This window comes from Neodiprion virginianus, chromosome 4 (genome assembly GCF_021901495.1).
Source record: "Neodiprion virginianus isolate iyNeoVirg1 chromosome 4, iyNeoVirg1.1, whole genome shotgun sequence".
NCBI lineage: Eukaryota > Metazoa > Arthropoda > Insecta > Hymenoptera > Diprionidae > Neodiprion > Neodiprion virginianus.
The window spans coordinates 26,277,987-26,298,241 of NC_060880.1; the positions used below are offsets into that span (position 1 = coordinate 26,277,987).

At 35.3% G+C, this 20,255-nt stretch overlaps 2 protein-coding genes across 6 annotated transcripts; one reads left to right on the forward strand and one right to left on the reverse strand.

The window, feature by feature from the left end:
• The first annotated feature begins 72 nt into the window (after nucleotides 1-72).
• Nucleotides 73-19,025, forward strand: LOC124303360 (E3 SUMO-protein ligase RanBP2-like). 3 transcript variants are annotated; one of them, XM_046760463.1, is made up of 25 exons: nucleotides 73-289; nucleotides 1,581-1,806; nucleotides 1,966-2,142; nucleotides 2,487-2,799; nucleotides 3,035-3,345; nucleotides 3,472-3,569; nucleotides 3,688-3,808; nucleotides 3,983-4,198; nucleotides 4,725-4,845; nucleotides 5,525-5,690; nucleotides 5,776-5,933; nucleotides 6,083-6,233; nucleotides 6,313-6,556; nucleotides 7,109-7,320; nucleotides 7,516-8,869; nucleotides 9,070-9,165; nucleotides 10,405-10,643; nucleotides 10,769-10,978; nucleotides 11,239-13,691; nucleotides 13,878-13,972; nucleotides 14,106-14,342; nucleotides 14,821-15,180; nucleotides 16,652-16,944; nucleotides 17,305-17,430; nucleotides 17,666-19,025. In XM_046760463.1, the coding sequence occupies exons 1-25, from the start codon at nucleotides 218-220 to the stop codon at nucleotides 17,729-17,731; spliced, it is 8,115 nt and encodes a 2,704-aa protein (XP_046616419.1). In that variant the 5' UTR covers nucleotides 73-217; the 3' UTR covers nucleotides 17,732-19,025. The 3 variants fall into 3 exon arrangements, with proteins under 3 accessions (XP_046616419.1, XP_046616417.1, XP_046616418.1); XM_046760461.1 differs by having other exon boundaries at nucleotides 74-289; nucleotides 11,239-13,972; XM_046760462.1 differs by lacking the exon at nucleotides 9,070-9,165 and having other exon boundaries at nucleotides 74-289; nucleotides 11,239-13,972.
• Nucleotides 18,049-20,215, reverse strand: LOC124303367 (protein C19orf12 homolog). 3 transcript variants are annotated; one of them, XM_046760483.1, is made up of 3 exons: nucleotides 20,103-20,215; nucleotides 19,563-19,736; nucleotides 18,049-19,395 (listed from the first exon to the last, which is right to left on the reverse strand). In XM_046760483.1, exons 2-3 carry the CDS (start codon nucleotides 19,720-19,722, stop codon nucleotides 19,133-19,135), a joined length of 423 nt encoding a protein of 140 aa, XP_046616439.1. In that variant the 5' UTR covers nucleotides 19,723-19,736; nucleotides 20,103-20,215; the 3' UTR covers nucleotides 18,049-19,132. The 3 variants fall into 3 exon arrangements, with proteins under 3 accessions (XP_046616439.1, XP_046616438.1, XP_046616440.1); XM_046760482.1 differs by having other exon boundaries at nucleotides 20,094-20,215; XM_046760484.1 differs by lacking the exon at nucleotides 20,103-20,215 and adding an exon at nucleotides 19,826-20,028.
• Between the last annotated feature and the right edge of the window lie 40 nt (nucleotides 20,216-20,255).

Consider the following 20,255-nt stretch of genomic DNA (forward strand, 5'->3'; position numbering starts at 1 on the left):
CTATAGCCGACGGAAACCTGGTTACTGTGTTTCCTGTGCTGTAAGCACGGACTCGGCTATAAGCTTGATTTTAGAGTTGGTTGGTACAACTGTCGTAAAGAAGTTCGTTTGAATAGTGATGTCCACGGTGAGGCGGCGGTGGTTCGTCTTAACGATATTTTTCATCCTTTAACTGTGCGGCAAGAACAGCAAAAGGAATTCGAAATATTGTGGAATCATGTTCCACGATAAGAAGAGCGTTGATCGCCACGTGCAAGATATTTTACGAAAGCTGAAGACGGAAAATGAGGTAGGAGGTTATTCTCGTATGAAAACGTTACGCGGTGTATGATGAGTACCACCGAGTCACCGTACATGCACATGCAAATGTCGATCGTCCCGCCAGAAGTGATCCCTGCATTTCGATCTAATTCCTGTATCAATTCTACCGAACCACATCATCTTCTCATGCCAGCTTATGATCTAGCTATTTTCAATTTATTTTTAGTCATCGACTTGCACAATGTCGCATGTTTATATATTATTATTCATTCCAAGGCCTTAAGTCTGGCTCGGAAGCTCTGTAGATATAACACGCACTCACACTTATCTACACATAACCTGTTATCCACACATAATATGATTTGCATCTCTTATGCCATTCCAGAACCGGGCTAACCAATGTTTTGCGGTTTTCTGATTATTCTTGGACAATCCATCGCACGCTGGATTGTTGTTACTTCATTATCTCTTTGTTCATCATTGACTTTTTTATCCAATAAGAGACAATTGCCAATGTACTCTTCAAAAAGCTTCTACCTTCGAATATATATAATACATGTATCTTAAATTACCTTATTGTTCGGAGTCTAAGCCGACCCTGCATATAAGACGACCCCCAATTCCGAGACAGTATTTCAGGGTGTTTGCCTTGCTTACCCGCACATGAGACGAGTCCGCGTAGAAGACGAATGATTTCGGTTGGGGCTGTCAACGACAAAAAAACCTTGGTCTATATTTCCCTGGGATAAAATTAAAAAAAAAAACAGTTTAGGTGTAAATTCATACCCATAACTAATAAATAATATTAAATTGCCATAAGAAAAAAGTTGACAGTGCAAATTTACACTCAAGTGGAAGGTTTTTTCCTAGAGGATTGTAAAGACATCATATTTTCTGCTGGCCTTCTTAACCTTTTACTCAACTTGAGGTATTAGTAGTGTTAACTTGTATATAAAATTTAAAAATGAAGACCTTTATTAAAATGAATTATCATACTTATGGCTATCTAAAACCACAACACAGTCTTTAAACCTAGGAATTAAGTTGTTTGAAATGGCTGCTAAGGTGGTTAGGATACAATTTTTGATCAGGCAAATTCTTTTACACTTTTTAAGCTTATAATTCCAGATAATTTATCGTCGTTTTTATTTATCTCAAACATATCTTTAAAGTCGTATTTTTTACTTTATTTAAAATAAAAGTTAGAGCATCATTATAAAAAATTGCTGACCACCCCTAGGTTTCCTTCACCCAACTCTTACAGAGTTTAGGTTTTAGAGTTCATTATGTCCAAAGTAAAAATTTAATATAAATTACAGAGGAACCTGAGATGTTACAATATTGCTAAACTTTATTACCAAGTTGGTGATTACGAATCCGCAAGGAGATACGTATCATGTTACCTAGAAGTGCGAGAAGATGCAGCTAACGCACATAAACTACTAGGTCAAACCCTCGAGGCTCTTGGTCAGAAAGAAGCTGCGTTAGCAAAATACAAATGCTCCCTTGAAATTGATGGCAAACAAGACGATCTAGTCTTGAAAGGTGGGTTAATTTGTTCACTCACCAAAAAAGTATAGCTGTAGTTTCAGGACTAGAAATTTTTCTACTCGAAATTAATTTGACTATAGGTTTATTGCTATAAATAATATTTCTGACATCATTTGTATTTAGCTTAATGTACATGTTCGTTTTATGAAACAGTTTGTGAGATTCTGGCAGACACAGGCGTAGGGATGGATGTCAGCAGAGCCAGATATTGGTTGGAAAGAGCAGACAAACAGTTCCCGCATCATCCTGTCGTATTTGAGCTGAAAGAAAAACTACTAACTGTAGATAGACCAAATGATAATGCCGAAGATCTTGAAGCACTTATAGCATGTAAGTTTATTGTATAAATTGTAATTATGTGAATCCTACTACTAAGATTCCATTTAATTCATTTTTCTTTGCTGTAGGAATGTCTTAAAATTTCGAAAATTGCCTACTTCTTACTAAGTCTGTCCTATAAATTTTCACACAAACTAGTTGTATGTGCTATTACAAGTATTTGAAATTAAGGTTTTTGCATTGAATCATTTTTTTTTACAATGAATCAAGTCACTAGTATAGTTGTAATTGAAATGTCTGCAATGGAAAGTTATCATGATTCACAATAACAATTCCAGTTCACTGCTTAAAAGCCTGTTTTTCGCAATTCTCAACATTGTGAATTATTTTTCCAGCTGAATTGTCAGCCAGACCAAAAGATGTAACATTGCGTGTCAAATTATTGCACCATTACATGGTGAAAAATAGACTCGAGGATGGATACAAACATGCCATGGGTGTGGAATCAACCTTTACCTTTAGGGATAATATCTCATGGTATCAAACAATTTGTGAATTGTTTGGAAAGTGCAAAGATAGCAAATCTTCTGATTGGACTTTCTGGATGCTATACATTTCAGCTCTTGAAAGATTTGCCGCTCTGTCTCTTAAAGAGCAGGGTGATGGACCAAAAAAATCTATCCCCGAAGTTGCACAGGCAATATTGAAGTGAGTAAAGTGAGAAAATGGTAACTAAAGAATTAGCAAATAGTAATTAAAAGACCTTACTATGTAATTAAACTCTTTAGTATCTTAATATTAGTTATAAAGTACACAAAATCGAGAACTTCAAGTGCGTCTGAAATTTTTAGGTTTTATCAGCAGTTCAATGCATTCAAGTATTCAGAAGTTATCCATTTTCAGTTTACATACATCTGTAAGATACTTTTGTGTATAATTTTAGTTTCGACCAAAACCTGACAGAAGCAGAGCATCATAAGAAACTTTCAAACGATCCCACTTTTGCTGAACATATGTTTGCGCACATGTGGGGTCAATTACACTTGCATTTAGCATGTCTGATGCTCCGAAAAACTAAGCGTGAGCATCAGAGTTGGAGTGAAGCAGGTCGGTTGTGCTCTCCACTTCTATTATGTGCGCTACATACCAATCCACCTGACCCTACTGCGCTTTGGGCAACAAAACTGAAGGATCTGCGCAGAGCTCAAGTTAACCAATGGTATCGCGAAGGATCTTACAGATGCAGTCAAGCTGGTAAGTTATAATCCTCATCAAATCGCCTCAGTAATTTGGTACATAGATAGGATACGAGTGTAATACTTTTTGTCTACTTGCTTTTGTAATGGTATAGTTACTTCTAGCAAACAAAATATTTTCTAGGACATGTACTTCAAGACTATGCAAGAAATGATACAAAAAGATTTTTAGACAAAATTGACAAATTTTGTACTGGTGCTTGGAGGGAACGAGTTTATCAGGTAAAAGATAGTTTTTTCACCTGATAGATGTGTATTTATTAATTACAGAATATTTCTGACAATCTGAGACAAGACTTGTATCAAATGCATTGAGTTTAATTAAAAAATTTTTTTGCAGAGAATATTTGTAAGTCGGGTGCAACAGCAATTGATGAAGAGCTCATACTTTGCCAATCATTCTTCTCCAAACCCTCCACTTAGGCTTTGCACATATAATGAGCTGAAACATCATGACGAAGGTTTGTTATACCAAGCTATGCCTTTACTGCCGAGCAATGTTTATTCACAGATGAAAATTGAAATTCCTAGCCACTGACAGTTGTTTGTTAATATTATGCAAGCCAAATCATGAGACCTTACGCCAAGAAGTCCATTGGCATGAATTATTAAATACATTTGTAATTCTGTTCCAGTCTCAGAAGAGGTTTGGCCAAGCTCATTACACCATCAAGTTTGGTTGGGCATCAAACAGCGGCCACATCATAATAATCACAACAACTTTATTGGCCCTCAACCTCATCAATATTGCCACATATTCCCCGAATTGCAGTTTTCTGTCTACAATCTGAGCCATGGAGGAGCAGACAGTTTGAGTCGGCTAGATATCGATGCATTTTTGAATGCTGCAGGTTAGTATTTTAGTCAGTAAGAATTCTGAGGAGATGGGATGAAAATGTGACGAACTGCTGTAGAATGTGTGCCATGTATATATAGATTCCTCACACTTGTTTCTACCTTACTATTGACACTGCAGAAAGTTTTCAAGTTAGCGATAGGTCAGTCGAAATGAACATAGACAAATACAAATCAGTGTTGATTTGAACTGGGTGTGAATCGCTTTTTATTTGTTCTACTATATTTTGAGATTAGAGTAGTGTTTTATTTCAGTCGGCCACCGAATCCACAGTGCATTTCTTGATCAATAGTAAATAAAACAATTCTGCTACATAAAAGTATGTATAAGATTATTTTTTAGAAGGTTTAATCGCGATTTGCTGGTGGCTCTTGATATATTTGGATTTGAAATTCTTTTTCGTTGACAAGTAATCAGATGCACACGTTCAAAATATTAAACACATTTGATTTTTTGATTATATATTCTCTTTGTGCGAACGCATGGATGTATGTGTATGTACGTGTATGATTGTGTGACAGTTTTGTGCGCCTCTGTCATTGTGGAGGATCAACAACGGAGTGGGTTCTGGAGTCCCGACAGGCTGCCAACTCTACCAGCTGACATCACCAACTCACTTTGTAGCAGTACTCAAGAGAAGTGGTGGGTATCATAAATGATTGTACTCGAAAAGAATCACCTTGTGACTTTCGAGGATTCAAAGAACCATCCATACTTACACTTACTGATATGACAGGTGGAAAAAATTATCTTATAATTATTCCAGTATTTCAAATATTCGAGTTATAACTATTTTTGAATAGATTTTTATTCGTGTCTCAATAATTCATGATAAGTTTTTTTTAACCCATTATCAACTTATATATGCAAGTATTTCAATTAAATGAATCGATGGTGCGCTTCCATAAATATTTAACAGGTTTATGTTCTCTTTTGACCTGATATTCGAATTCCATAATATATGTTCTTATATGCTATACACTTACATTGCAGATGCCTTAGAATGAATGATGAAATTTTAGCATAAAAAATCAATTTTCCGAGAAGGATACTGATGTTCTTAGCTGGTAAAAATAATATTTTTAAAATTTCATCTTGCAACAAACCTACTAAAGCAGTATAAATAGTATTTGTAGTTGGAGAAATTGACGAACATAGTGTAATATCAGATTTCGGCTAATAGACAGATCCTTCTCCTTTACGATGCTTTGAATACATAAATATTTGGACATGTTTTAAGTTACAGTTAACGCAATCTGAACTTAATAATATGTGATATAACACTGTATTGACTAAGCCTCAATATCATCTTTAACAATAGGTGGACAGCAGCATACAGGATGTATCGAGACCAGGAAGGAGTTGGAAGTGAGATTGGAGAAATAAGACAAATATTACAACACGGTCTTGAGGTAGTTCGTTGCATAGACAATCATGGATTACATCCGTGTCTCTTGGTTCATTTGGCACGTATCTTCCATCACAGAGTACGTTTTTATCAGGATTGTAGATCTTTTTGGAAAATGACTAATATTGATCATTAATACAACGATGTTTCTTTAATCATCTTAGGTTAAAGTGATGAAAGAAAAAAATGAAGAACACAGTGATATTCCAGCACTGGAGGCTCGCTGTGAACTTTATTGGTCTGCAGCTGTTCCTCTGTTAGAGAGACTTCAAAATAATCAGACTATACGTACTATAGCTACGAAATTGTTTGATTATCAAGGGTCAGTATGTGATTTGTAATTCTTCACATTGTGATTGAATCTAAGAATATGAAGTCTACTTAGGATGTCTACCAATAGTTGTATTTGTATTATTCTTTCATAGTTTTTCAATGTCGTTTAATTAATGAGATTTATTTTGTTAACAACAGGAAAGATATGAACAACGTGGAATTAACAAACGCTTTGGAAGAAGGTAGATTGCTATTAGCTCAAAAATATCAACGAAATAAACAATATGAACAAGCAATTGAAGCATTAAGAGCATTAAAATGCCCAGAGGCCTCTTTCCAGCAAGCTCAGGTTGGTTTGAAAATAATGCCAATAACTTCGTTAGGCACTTTTGTGGTTTGTAAACTCATGAAGTTTATAATGCTTTCAGATCTATAAAACACTTGCCGATGAGCTCGTTAGTTCATTACCCAGGGAAAGCTTGACATCAGAAATGCGTTCACAGCATATTATCATGTTGTCAAAAGCTCGAGATTGCTTTTATTTAACTCTCGATCGTTTACGCAGTCCAGGTACCAATCCGAAACACCCACTGGATTCAGAGCTTTGCCAGCATATTTCTGGAATTGAAAATGAACTGAAACGCATTGATCCTGATTTATGGAGGAATGATCGTAAGTTTGCTTCTATTTTATCGTGAAATTTAATTTTTTCATAGTAAATATACGTGTTTTGAAGCACGGCATGTAAAATTAATTTCACAAGCAAAGAACCTTACTCATCCACAAATCTTGAAATGTAATGAAAGAGTATTTTTTATGGTGGCCACTGGTCATGGTAAAATCAGAGAATCCGAAACATGGTCAGGGAATTTTATGGTGATATGGAGAGTGGAAGAATCAAATTTTCCTTGCTAAAAAGCAAAAAATGACAATTCTCCATGTGCTCGGTTCCATAGCCATTTCATAGATTGCAAACGTGTTTTTGAATACCGATCGATTCAGAGCTGTATTTCCTGGATATTCGAATTTAGACTGTTAGTTGGAGAAAAATTATAATTCGGGTGATCAGGAAAGTCAGGAAAAGGTCAACGAATTCACTTGACTATTTTCAGTGGTCGACATGTTTGTGATTATTAATTTTTCCAACGAATTGCTTCACTTCATCTATGATACATTTATAATATCAGTACGTTCTAATATGTTTTCAATTATTCGCGTGTACAGTCAACAGGAACGAGTGCGATGAATTGTCTGATGAGAGCTACTCATCTGCCCATAGTGGAGATCACGCTGTTATAAATACTTCCTATGGTCCAAGCAGTAATGTTCACAAATCTAATACACCTCAGAGGGCTACACACCGGACACCAAATCAGTCTAGCACACCTTGCAAGCCCCAACACCAAGACATCTTGGAATTATCACGCAATCGAACTGTGAGTTATGATTTCTTAAAAGATTCTAAATGTACAAATTACTTTCGATCACAATACGAATAAGTTACTATTCCTTTTTCGTTTCTGATTTGACGATATGTAATTAAATGGTGTTAGGAAGAAAATTTATTTTTACAAATTATTTGTATCCTGGACTTACGCTTCCTCATTTTAGTCAATTTCTTGACCATTCAGGAAGCAAGACCGAGTCCCGAACGCCTAGATGCTCAAATTCGTCAACTGATACACTCTAGGGACAATGGTATACAAACGATAATGGATCAAATGAAAGCTCTTTCAGAGACAGATAAGGTAGTGGTAGAACAACTGAAGGAATTGAAAAAAGATGTAGGGGAACAATTGAAAGAATTGAAGAAAGAAGTAGCTGACTTACGAAGAGAGACTCAAAAGCAACGCCCGGTCAATAATCCAAGCCTTGCATCTCTAATTCCAAACCCTGAAGAAGATTTGTGTGTATTAGGTGAGGAAGACTATGGAGATTTGAGTTATGGTCCGGCTGTAGCCCCCCAACCATCAGGACCAGTTCCATCATTTCCTGCAAATATGTTTTCACCTACACCAAGACACCCAGCTTATTCTACGCTCGTGTATCCTCCTGCAGCACTGCAAGGATATTATCAAGGCACGTTACCATTCAGTGATCCTTCTGCACATATTCCAACGCTGTATCCACCTAGTGTGTACCCAATGCCTGCTTTGTATCCTCGGCCGCCAGTCGATCAGAAGATTGGTACAATGCCGAAAATAATGGACAATATAATTCAGCAAGGAATTTTCACTCCTAGACTACCGAGTCAGGTGCCTGATTCAATTTCTATGCCTGATCAATCGCTACCAATTCAAGGACAGAGACTGGATACTGCAAAGAATGATAACACTATAGTCAATGATATTGCTCCTACCAAGGCTCCACCAGTTAACGTTGTAATAACTACTTCAGATACTCTACCGACAACAGTACCATCTGTTCAACCAATGTTGAGTGTTACTGTTCCTGCTCACCATAGACTGGGCGGAGGCCAGCCAGTATCAAATGTGCCACACAATTATCAGATATCGATGCCTTTGCAAGCAACTATTCCAACTACTGTAAACTTACCACCATTATCTACTACCTTGACGACAACCATTCCAACGAATTTGGCTGTTACCGAAAAGTCCAGTGGAAATGCAAGCATCTTGTCAACTAGCGTAACTAAAAATTCAAACGAGTCGTATTCAGAAACTGGTCATAAACCAATTCGTGACTTTGCTCCAATTGTGTCATTACCTGCTGATATTGAAGTAACTACTACAGCATCCATTAGTGCCAATGTTGCACAAAAATCTACGCATTCGAAACCTACTGGATTCACATTCATCAAAACTATGCAACCTGATCCAACTCCTGCATTTTCATTCGGGAGACCAACTTTGCCAGCTGCTGCTGCTGTAAATGTGCCTAATGTGATCAATATTCCCAATCAAGCTACGACGTCAGCTGTTCTGTCTCTGAAGAAATCAATTGAAACAGAAACTCCTATAACTGGTATGCATAATTATGTTTTATCTTTTTTTTTTTTTTTATAACTTAAGTGCTAAGTGTTTTCTTTTGCATTTCTCTTCTATGTAAGAATCCCCACGCAATCGTCGGAACTTTACCTTTTACTTTCTGAACATTAAAACCGTAGAATAGAGAACAAAATTTCAAATCTGTAAAAGGTGCAAACATCTGTTTATATTTTGTAGGTAGTACGTCACCAATTACATTATTTCCCCCCCGGACGCCACTCAGGCGCCCTCATGCTCCTGCACCAGCTACTTTGGTAGCAGCAGTCGCTACTGGTATGCGAAAACGTTCACACACTAGTTGCAGTTGAATGTAGTGATACTAGTAGTTAGGGTAGTGGTTGTGGCTGTGGTGATATCTGTAGTCATAAGTAGATTTACATGTTGTGTTAGTTGCTCGTTTTTTTTTTCCTTGCAATTTAAAAAAAAATATCTACCTGTAAAGAATTGTTTTGGGTATAATCAAAGGAAATTTCGGACATTGTTATCGATATTTTCTAAATACGTCTATACCAAATAATTTCAATAGTTGAAAGTTATTTTAAAAATTCCATAAAATTTTTAAATTCTATTTATAAATAAATACAATAAATAACTTGGGATCCAGTTGAAGAAGCTATCATATCATAAGGTTACATAATATAGCAAATTCAACTTACTTCATATTTACACAGTGTTAAATTTGTCAGTAATGTATTTCGACGCATCGCAACTTCAAAGCTATTTTCCTGTATCTCCAAAAAAACTGTATGCTATAATCATCTAGTGTGAATTTATGGAAAATTTCGATGATTTCTTCCAAAACCAGTTAGTTAATTATTAGTATCAAAAGCATTAACATGATTTTGGTCATTAAAAAATATTTGAACCTTTATAGAAGACAACTTTTAATATCATCATGAATTGAATACTCAGTTTCAATATATTTGGTTACGTGAACATGAATATTGTTGTAGAGGGGTGAACTCCTTCAAATAAATGTGTATTCCATGAATAGAGCTGAATAGAGTTTATATGGTTTGAGTCAGATGAAAAATCAACTAGCATTTGGAAGCCAGTAATTTTGGAAGAGTTTATTTTTTCTTCGTAGTAAAAAACTTATAAATCATTGTAAACTATTAAAATATAAAGTAGATCTATTATAGAAAAATTTTTCAAAAATGCTATTCAACAATTCCAACGTTATTTTGTGCCAATCGTTTACCAGTAGTGAAGGCTGGTTATTTAATCTTTCAAATAAAACTTACTTAGGGATAAACTTTTTAACCGAAATTAATATACTCAGTCAAGTATTTGACTATATGGTAAGTTTTACTTGAATGATGCAATGACCATCTATAACTAACAGCTGCTATAATGAAAACCTCCACTACCCCATTCAAATTGGTAGTAATATTACGCTTATTTTGTACGTAGTTACCACTTAATACGTTTGTTTTTTTTTTTTTTTTTCCATACCGTTATCAAAACTGGGTTACATAGGTAAAATAATATGGTAAAATATTCTTTTATCAGGTAAATCACCTGAGAAATCTCATCAAAGTCTTGACCAGAATGTAATTAAAGATCCAGAAGATAAAGTGGACGAATTTGTCCCAACTGCTGAATTTTCTCCTGTCATTGCTCTACCAGACATTGTTGAGGTAGTTACTGGTGAAGAAGGGGAAACTGTTCTATTTCAAGAACGTGCAAAATTGTTACGGTTTGACAGTGATTCCAAACAATGGAAGGAAAGAGGAATTGGTCAAATGAAAGTAAGATTAAAGAACCAACACATACAATCGTAAATTTCGAAACGTTATTAAATTAATGCTGCAAATTATTTACGAAATATAATACTTAGTACTTTTACAATCAACACTCCTTAAATTATTTTCAGATCTTACTCGACCCAGCTACAGGAAAAGTTCGCTTGCTAATGCGTAGGGAACAGGTTCTCAAAGTTTGTTGTAATCATTTGCTGCTGTCTGAAATAAAATTTTCATTTATGACTGGAAACAATAAAGCTGTTAATTGGTGTGCTCAAGATTATAGCGAAGGAGAAGTTGTTCCAGTAATGTTCGCAATTCGTTTTAAAACAGCTGATCAGGTTAGTTTTACTCATTAATGACTATAATACATTGCGCCTTGTAAAATTGGAGAAATCAAGGACTTTTAGCTTACATCTGTAATGAAAATACTACGAAGAAGTAAATTCTCCAACATTGAACTCTGATATTTGTCCCTATTTACGGAACAACTTTCTCAAGTGCAGGTCACAGTTATACCTTATAACAATTTTTAGCTGCATGAAAATTATTAGTGATATCAAATTATAGTATATAATACTAATAATAATTTCTCTTTCAGGCATCTGAATTCTACAATGTGTTGACGATTCAACAAAAGAAAATGGTAAATGATCGTATTCCTACAGAGGCAGCACCACAAAAAATGACAAACAAAAATGTAAAAGAACAATCTAAAGAGGACAAAGCTGACAGTAAACAGAATAAGTCATTGGCAGAAATGTTTAAACCTGCGGCTGGTTCTTGGGAATGTGGAGCATGTTACACTAGAAATGATGCTACGAAAAGTAAATGTTTGGCATGTGAATCACCTGCTCCAAACACCACTAAGACGACTCTTGTAAAATCACCTGTAACTCCTGAACAATCCATCCCAAGCAGTGCATCATCAGAAGTCAAATCCTTATCGATTGGTCAAAGTACTACTTCATCTGATAAAGTTCCGCTTTCACAGCTTTTCAAGCCTAGCGCTGGATCCTGGGATTGCAAGGACTGTTACCTTGTTAATAGTGCAACAAATAATTATTGTGTTGCTTGCGATTCACCCAAGAATCCCTCCATGCCAGCTAAACCAAAAACTAGTGGCTTCAATATCACAAGCTCCTCTGCATCGGCGCCATCGTTTTCATTTGGTATTTCACAGACTGCACCAAAAGATCCTGCTCTTTGTTTTACCTTTGGTACACCTAAATCTGATGCTAAAGCTGCTGGTGATACGGCAAAGATCCATATTGGATATTCGTTTGGGTCTTCAAATCTGAATGACAGTGCTACTTTTACTTTTGGGACTCCTCAAAATCTGGGAGTAGCACAACATCAGGAAAAACCGTTTCAATTTGGATCACCAGGAAAATTATTTGATTTCCAGTTTCAACCTAAATCTCCTGTGAAGTCACCAGGTGGCGATGAAACGAGTGAAGAAGAAGTTGTTGAGAGTGAGGACGTTTATTTCCCTCCAGTTATTCCGCTACCTGATAAAGTTGATGTAAAAACTGGTGAAGAAAACGAGGCTGTACTGTACAGTCACAGAGCTAAACTATTTAGATATGAGTCTGCTACCAAAGAGTGGAAAGAGCGTGGACTGGGTGACATAAAACTTCTGAAGCACAGAGAGACCGGAAAACTCCGCTTATTAATGAGAAGAGATCAAGTTCTGAAATTATGCTTAAACCACGTCATTACTTCAGACATGGAATTTACTTCTAAAGATGATAAAACCTGGTTATGGTACGCTGCTGATTACAGTGAGGGTGATATTTCTCACGAAAATTTCGCGTGCCGATTCAAGACTGCTGAAATAGCACAAGAGTTTAAGACTGCTATCAATAATGCCAAAGGATCTGTTGAGACGCCTGCTAACAAAGCTGAACCAAAGACAAGTACAAAATCACCAGAAACCATTAGGAAAAATTTGTTTGGTTGTTCCAGTTCTTCTTCAGACATTGAAATTGTTTATGAAAAAACAGTTACAGAGGAAGAAAAGGCTGCTGCATTGAAACTCAAGTTGCCAGAAAACTTTTATGCCTACAAAAACATGCCTGATTGCCCTGGGTGCATAGGCTGCAGAGATCCAGACTCATCTGCAATTGGTGAAAATCCTGAGACATCAAAGCCAGTTATCAGTCCACCCAAATTTGAGGTTAAGAAATGGCCTGTTGGTACCGTCGTAATGCCTTCTAAATCTACTTTGTTTGTTACTCCTAATCCGACCACAGCGTCACCTCATGACGCAACATCAGCGACTAGTCTTCCTGGTCTTGAAGAATTGAAGACAACATCTTCAAAATTGACTGGTAGCAGTACATCAACATCGACCAGCTCTGCAAGCACACTTACTTTGTTTGGCAAGCCAGTAGGAAACGTGATCGGAGGTATTAGCTCCACTACAAGTTCACCAAGCGTGACACCATCTGCACTTGGAAATATTTTTTCACCCAAAGTTACTATATCTTTTGGAACACCTGCAACAAGTAATCCTATTTTTGAAGGAGGTAATTCAATGATGACAACAACGTCTCAGGCTTCCGAACTAGGTGGTTTTACACTTCAGCCCTCACCGAATCAAGCTAATTCTATTGTTACCTCTACTGTGCCAATGTTGGGGTCCGGCACAGGTAGTGCTAATGTTTTTTCTTTTGGTGGTTCAACTGAAAAGACGGCAAGTTCTGGGACTGATGCCAAACCATTCGATGACTTGAAAATTTGTAGCCCTGCCAGCTTTGTAACACCAACAACGTTACCAACATCTAATATTTTTTCTGGGTCAGGAAATCCTGTATTTGGCAATAATATTGCTCCTACACCATCTATATTTGATGGGGCTAAGTCAGCAACACCAGGTTTTGGTGCCGCCACAGTATTCAGCAATACTCAGAATCCTGCAAATAACACGTTTATCAATTTTGGCATGGGTGCTCCGAAATCTAATACTGTACTAACAGGTACAACAGCATCTTCCAAATCGGACAAAACTCAAATACTCAAAGGACTGTCTAATGAGTCGACAACAAATTTACCTGTTTTTGGATCTATTGCGAACAACCAATCCATTTTGAATAGTAATAGCGAAATGCCTTCGACAGCTGGTACAAATTCAATATTTGGTCCTAAGAATAACACTACTTCGATGTTTGGCAGTACGATAAGCAAAGAATTGGGATCAAGTGGATTTGGGTTAAAATTAGATACTTTGGACAATAAAAAAACCGATGCATTTTCTTTTCTGCCAACGGATAATGTTACAACTTTTTCAACACTTGCTGCCAACGCACCACAACAACCAGCTTTTCAAAAAGGTATGTTTACTTCATTAGTTGTTGTCCTTGATATTGTAGCAAGGAAAAAAGTTTATTCATATATTTTAAATAAACTTCATATATTTTCATATATTTTAAATAAACTTTTTTTAAGAAACGAAGTAAATTTCAGATCCGAACTTTTCATTTGTCGGAGCGGGCACCTCAGTATTTGGCACCAAAAAGCCAGTGAATACTAATGCACCTCAACCTCATCCACCAAAGGAAGATACAACAGGAAAGAGTAAAGATGATGACGAAGAGGTGGAAGAAAATGACAACGGTGAAGAACACGATCCACACTTTGAGCCAATAGTACCTCTACCAGATGCCATTGAAGTGCGCACTGGAGAAGAAGATGAGGAAAGAGGTTAGAAATTTACTAACTTTTACCGGCCATTCTTAGTGGAATATTAAATAATAATTTAACTTCACTTAAAGTTTTAGAACCCTCTGAGTGAAAAAAGTATCAATTCAGTATATTTGGTATAGAAAAACCTCAACAGAATGTTACGCTGGTCTATAGAATATGTACTTGATGCTATCGCTGACATAACTGTGAAATTTCACTAACTCAGTAATACTGGACAAAGTGCCTTTGATGATTGACTTAAGATGACTGAAAATTCATGCATCTCTTGGAAAATTTTGCAAAGTAGAAATTCAACCTTCTCTGAACTTTTTGTTATATTTTTCGCAGCGTACAAATCCTACAACCTTAAATCCTGTTCCACATGACTATGGCATTCGTCACACAGAGATATAATACATTATTACTTCCAACCAATATTCACTTGAATAACCCATTAATTTGAATAGCAGGTTCACTTCATTATATATAATTTCAGAATTTTGCCAACGAGCTAAACTCTACAGATTTGTTAATTCGACTAAAGAATGGAAAGAAAGAGGTGTCGGTGAAATGAAACTATTGCATCATGTTGCTCATGGGACTTATCGTCTCTTGTTGCGTAGAGAACAAGTTCACAAGGTGGTCTGTAACTTGTTATTGACAGCAGATCAAGAATTTCACACACTGAACAGCTCTGATAGAGCTTGGTGCTGGGCTGGGATGAATTATGCAGAGGAAGAACCTGCGGTTGAGGAACTTGCCGTTAAATTTAAAAATTCACAACTTGCAGCTGAGTTCAAGGAAGCCATTGACAAGGCGCAGCTTGAATTGCGAGACAGACAAAACATCAGCCAAGGTAGCTAATCTATCAGAACCAATAACGTAATGTATGATATTTTATCATTTATTGATTTTATCTTCATGGTACTCGCAATTCTGAAGACAAGGTTTATGTATATTTCCATGCTTTATTATTGACATTCTGAATTTGTGATTGTTTTTTTTTTTAATAATTTTTTTTACACAGATGTCTGAACGATTGATAGTATGCAATATGGTGGTGAAAAATACAATCTCCTTGTGTTAATTTGCAGTCTAGAATGTATTGGTTTTCTAATTGGTTAATTCTTTTGTACTATCAGTTTACACCAGTACAACTGCTAAAACTGTTTTGCTTGCAAATGTACCAGGCTTTGTGATAAAAATTGTTGTACTAATGTAAGAAATAATTCTGTATCGAACAAAATCGTCTGCAGTTTAAATTGTGTGTATAGTATAAATACAATGTAACGCTTGGTCGATTTCATTACAGCAGCATACATCCGGCAGGGCACTGGTATTTTGTGTCGAAATAAAATAATACTAACACAATTGCTGATCAAATTTAATTTGGTTTGGCTTGGCTTAATACACGATTGCAACATACTTTTTTGGATTATTTCTTATAGTATACGAATTTCTTGATTTAACGAATATATTTTTATCGCTGCTTAAATTTATGAATTTCAATTTAATAATTCAATTGACTTAAAAAACAAGTAACTTGTTTTTTCAATAATTCCAAATTCAATTATCAAACTTCTTTACATGCGAAGAATTCGTTTCTAAATTAGCAGTAAATTTATTGTTAGTTTTTGATCATTGACTTAAATTTATTGTTGGCGCACAGGTAAATGGTCGATATTATTCTGCAGGTAGGGTCATGAAAGAATCTTGTGTTCTTCACCTCCATGAATAATTTTAATTCTCCCTACTGCTCTACCCGTTTTTACCATTATTACATACTATGTTTACATCTAGTACCACATAATTTAACACTACTATTCGGTATATTTGCTTAATAAAATATTAAATATCTGTTTATGTCTATAAATGCTGCATATTTATTCGCTTATTATCCAATTATTACAATCCAAGATTAATAAAGTTCTGCTACTCATATTTTGACCTATGCGAGCATTCATGTTAAATTTCTATCAAAACTAACTTATAAGAAATATTGGATGAAGACAGAACGAAGACTAGTCAGATTGATAGGTGAGTATCTGCTACAAGTAATTACCTATTTATTCTTCATAACAATGTGTAGCATACGGAAAATTTTCAAATTTTTCCAATCAAACAATTCGGATAACGTATAATTGGTGATTGGTGTATCCAAAGGTTATTAATTTTTTTTTTTTTGAGATCTACATTGGGAACTTATATCAAGTGGCATTTATTCGATGAAATGAAGTCTGTGAATAGCAACTTTTTAAGAATGCCGATTGCCACACTTCACTTGAAATAGCACATATGACTATGATATTGTCCTTTTTTGTTAACAGAAAATAAGTACCAAGAGTCAGTAGAACCACCAGAAGATGAAAATGAAGACGACGATGAAAATGAAGATGATATTGATGAAGAAGACGACGAAGCGTCATATTCAATAATGTTTGAAAAAAGGGCGACGTTATTGGCACAAGAAAATGACGATTCAATATGGCAAAATGTTGCCATGGGTGATTTGAAAGTTCTTTTTGATAGCGATATTTTTGGTGCGAGGATTGTTCTTGAAGCTGATACCACAGGAGAGATAGTCAGTAATACAGTAATCAGTATTCAAACTGAAATGCAGGTAATTAATAAAAATATATATTTTATTTTTTAATCTTGTAACTATACATTCTCAAGTATTAGTTGCAACTATACTTGTGGACGTATAATGTAATAGGGTTGTATACCGTCTAAAAATGACAGTGGTTGTGCGTATTGACGTATTCATGGCAAATCACCTTTTTTCGGAGATATTCAGAGAATAGTTGGTATAAGCGGTTGCACAAATCAGTCAAAGTGACTTCATGTTCTGCATTACCGCTGTAGGACGATTCTGTCCCTAAGTATCTGGTTACTTTCTGAATACCAAATACTCTCGATGTATCATATATATATAAGTATACCAAAGAATGTATATATCGTATTGTATTTTGATTTGTAGGTAAACGAAAAGGAATGCACATGGTCGGCAATAGATTATGCTTTAGAAATACCTGTGAAACGGAACTTGAAAGCAATCTTTTCATCATTACCGGTTGCCCGAGAAATGTTTGCAGTTTTCGAAGAGGTAAGAATTCCTAAAAAATGTTATGGCGAATTATTTCGAGATTTCCTTTCCCTTGCCATCAAAAAACATCTAGAATTTTAGGGATTGCTTATGTGTGTCTACTTGCCTCTCTATGCTTGTAAGAAGATTTGTATAAAAAATGAACATCCATAAGTAGTCAAACTATAGTTACTGTTATTATACCGACATTCATATTGAATGTAATTAATATTATAAACTGTATATTTGTTTTTAGGGACTAGGTTTTGCCAGAGAGTCTGAAATCCTAGAACCGGAGTACTATATCCCTGAGGAAGAATAAAAACTTTTAACAATAGAATTTGGGCATTTTATAATAATGCTATAGTCAATCGTGAACTGAAAAGACTTTCTTAATTTACATTAAGTTTTTGAAGTTGGTAGATTTATTTGTATGATATAATTATTTCTTATATTCTTTGAGTATTACATTGATAAATAATTTAAGGTTGTATGAACCGTTTGTGCATGGAAATTGTTTTAAAAATTAACACGGCTGGTTATTAAATCTGAAACTTATTTCTAATAAACGACTAAATATTATAGTCTCACGGTCAAGATCAGCCGCCTAAATATCTTCGTATCTGAAGAAACAGCGTATAATCGCACATTTCTTTATTAGAAAGCAAACTCTTCACAAATGTAAATATATACATTCAAAACTGATAAATTTTTTGTTTCCAGTACTCGACAGTTAGTTCTGTGTTTAATGCACAATAATGGGACAAACTTATGGTTATAGTATCTAGAGGTAGTAATTTTTATGTGTTTCAATAAGTTTTCGAACGTTTTCTAAGTTAACCTGGTATTTTACTGGTATATATGTGGTAAAAATACTTTGAAAATTTAACTGATATTGACATAGAAGCTTGTTCATATTTCGCAAATGATGCACCATTTGTATATTTAGGCGTGTAAAATCAATCGTCAAACAGTTTTGTATAATTCGGTTTTTTTTATAGTTACATTTTTTTATTATTTCCACGTAAACTTATTTGTTTACTTTACTTAGGTTAGTATCGGCTAGCATACAACTTACATTTACTAGTCATATTTGAACTGGCATTCGTTATGGTATTAGATTAAACGATTTTTGATATTTTACAAGAAAATTTCACAAGTTCAACATCTGTATCTGTCTATAGAAGTGATGAATAAAGTTGTAGAGTTTAAATAAGTTCAGGTAACCAATAAACCAAAATATTGATATTCTAATTATATGCGATTTTTGGCGATTGTGTGGTCTAGGTACCTAAATATACAATGATACAGTTCACGTAACATACACAGGTTTTGGTATGCCTCTGTACATATACCAGATGCTTGCCAAATAACGCCCTTGAGAAATATTATTGATGTTTACAGAACCATTTGAAACTTTCAGATACATTGTTGAAAGTTGAATTTGCGAAATTGTGCCAATATTTTGTTATTCATCGATGAACTGTATTTGCAGTAAGAGATTAACGTATCATCAGTTGTAGTAGTATTGGCATTAATATGATCGAAATATCATACCAAGGCCAGTAAAAAAATGTACTAAACCTGAATTTCGTAGCAATACCAGCAAATATTAGCATCTATGTGAAAAATATATCCAGTTTCTCAAGAATATTTCTAAATTTTTATCACAAAACATATCTGATTACTGACATAGCTTGTAAAACTAATTATACTATGTAGTTCAGTCCACAATCTTCATGCCTTGTTGAGAATTAAGAAACGTAATTACAGTCATAGCTACAGTTGTAGCCACAGAAGGATTTTGAGCAACATTTATTGCAAACTGAACTGCATCTTGTATATTAACAGAGTTAAGACATTTACGGATTGCATCAGCAAGATCACATTGTTGTTGTGGTGTAAGTTCGTACAAAATTACATCTGTAATTGATATAAATTTATTCGTCGCCATGAAAGCTGCGGAACATCCTCCGACTGTACCTCCTGAAACATGATAAACAAATGGAAATGATGGTAAATTTCAAGGTGATACAAAAGACTAGCAATGTACTGTAGGTATGGTAAAAGTATTAATCAAGTCGAATATGATTTTAACAAAATTGTAATATTGGTAACCTATCTATTATTACAGTGTGTGTGCAACTGTATACCAATAGCTAATCCTATAGGACCCAAGAAGAGACCACCAGCCAGTGTTGAGATTCCAGTTATCATTGCTCCCTTAAAGCTCTCTTTTAAACTGACGTGAACACTTTGAAGTTCAGTGAGTCTGGATACCTCCCATAGCAGTTCTTTTGCCGCCATTTCCATGATTTGTTTGTGACCTGAGACATATTATACGTAATAAACAAAAAAATGTGAAATATAACCAGGAGATAAATTTAGTAAAAGTCAGTAGATAAGAATATTTTACGAAGCTTGGAATAATTGAGCTGAATTTGATGGTAACTAGTGCTGTAAACTAGGTATGCCAGAAGCAGATCTAGAGTACGCCCTGCTCGACAGAGACTCCGTGGATTTAATGAAGGTGAAATTAAAGATGAAATCACTACAAATCGGGGGGATTTAAGGACAGAGGGGGTTCCCCATGGAATTCACAGACGATAGAATCGATAGTGGTTCAAAGTGCGACTGGGAGAGAGAGATGAACTCGTATGGTAAATGTAAACAATTAAAATTACCTGATTTACCAATGTGGTGTGACGTGATCACTTCTTCGACGTAATGACAGCTGCAACGATGAGTGATGATCGCGTTTACGGTGATGACCACTGAACTTTCTATAGATAACTCCTTTAGTTTTTCGGGACTGGAAAGAACAAAGGGTCGGATTAAACCAAAAT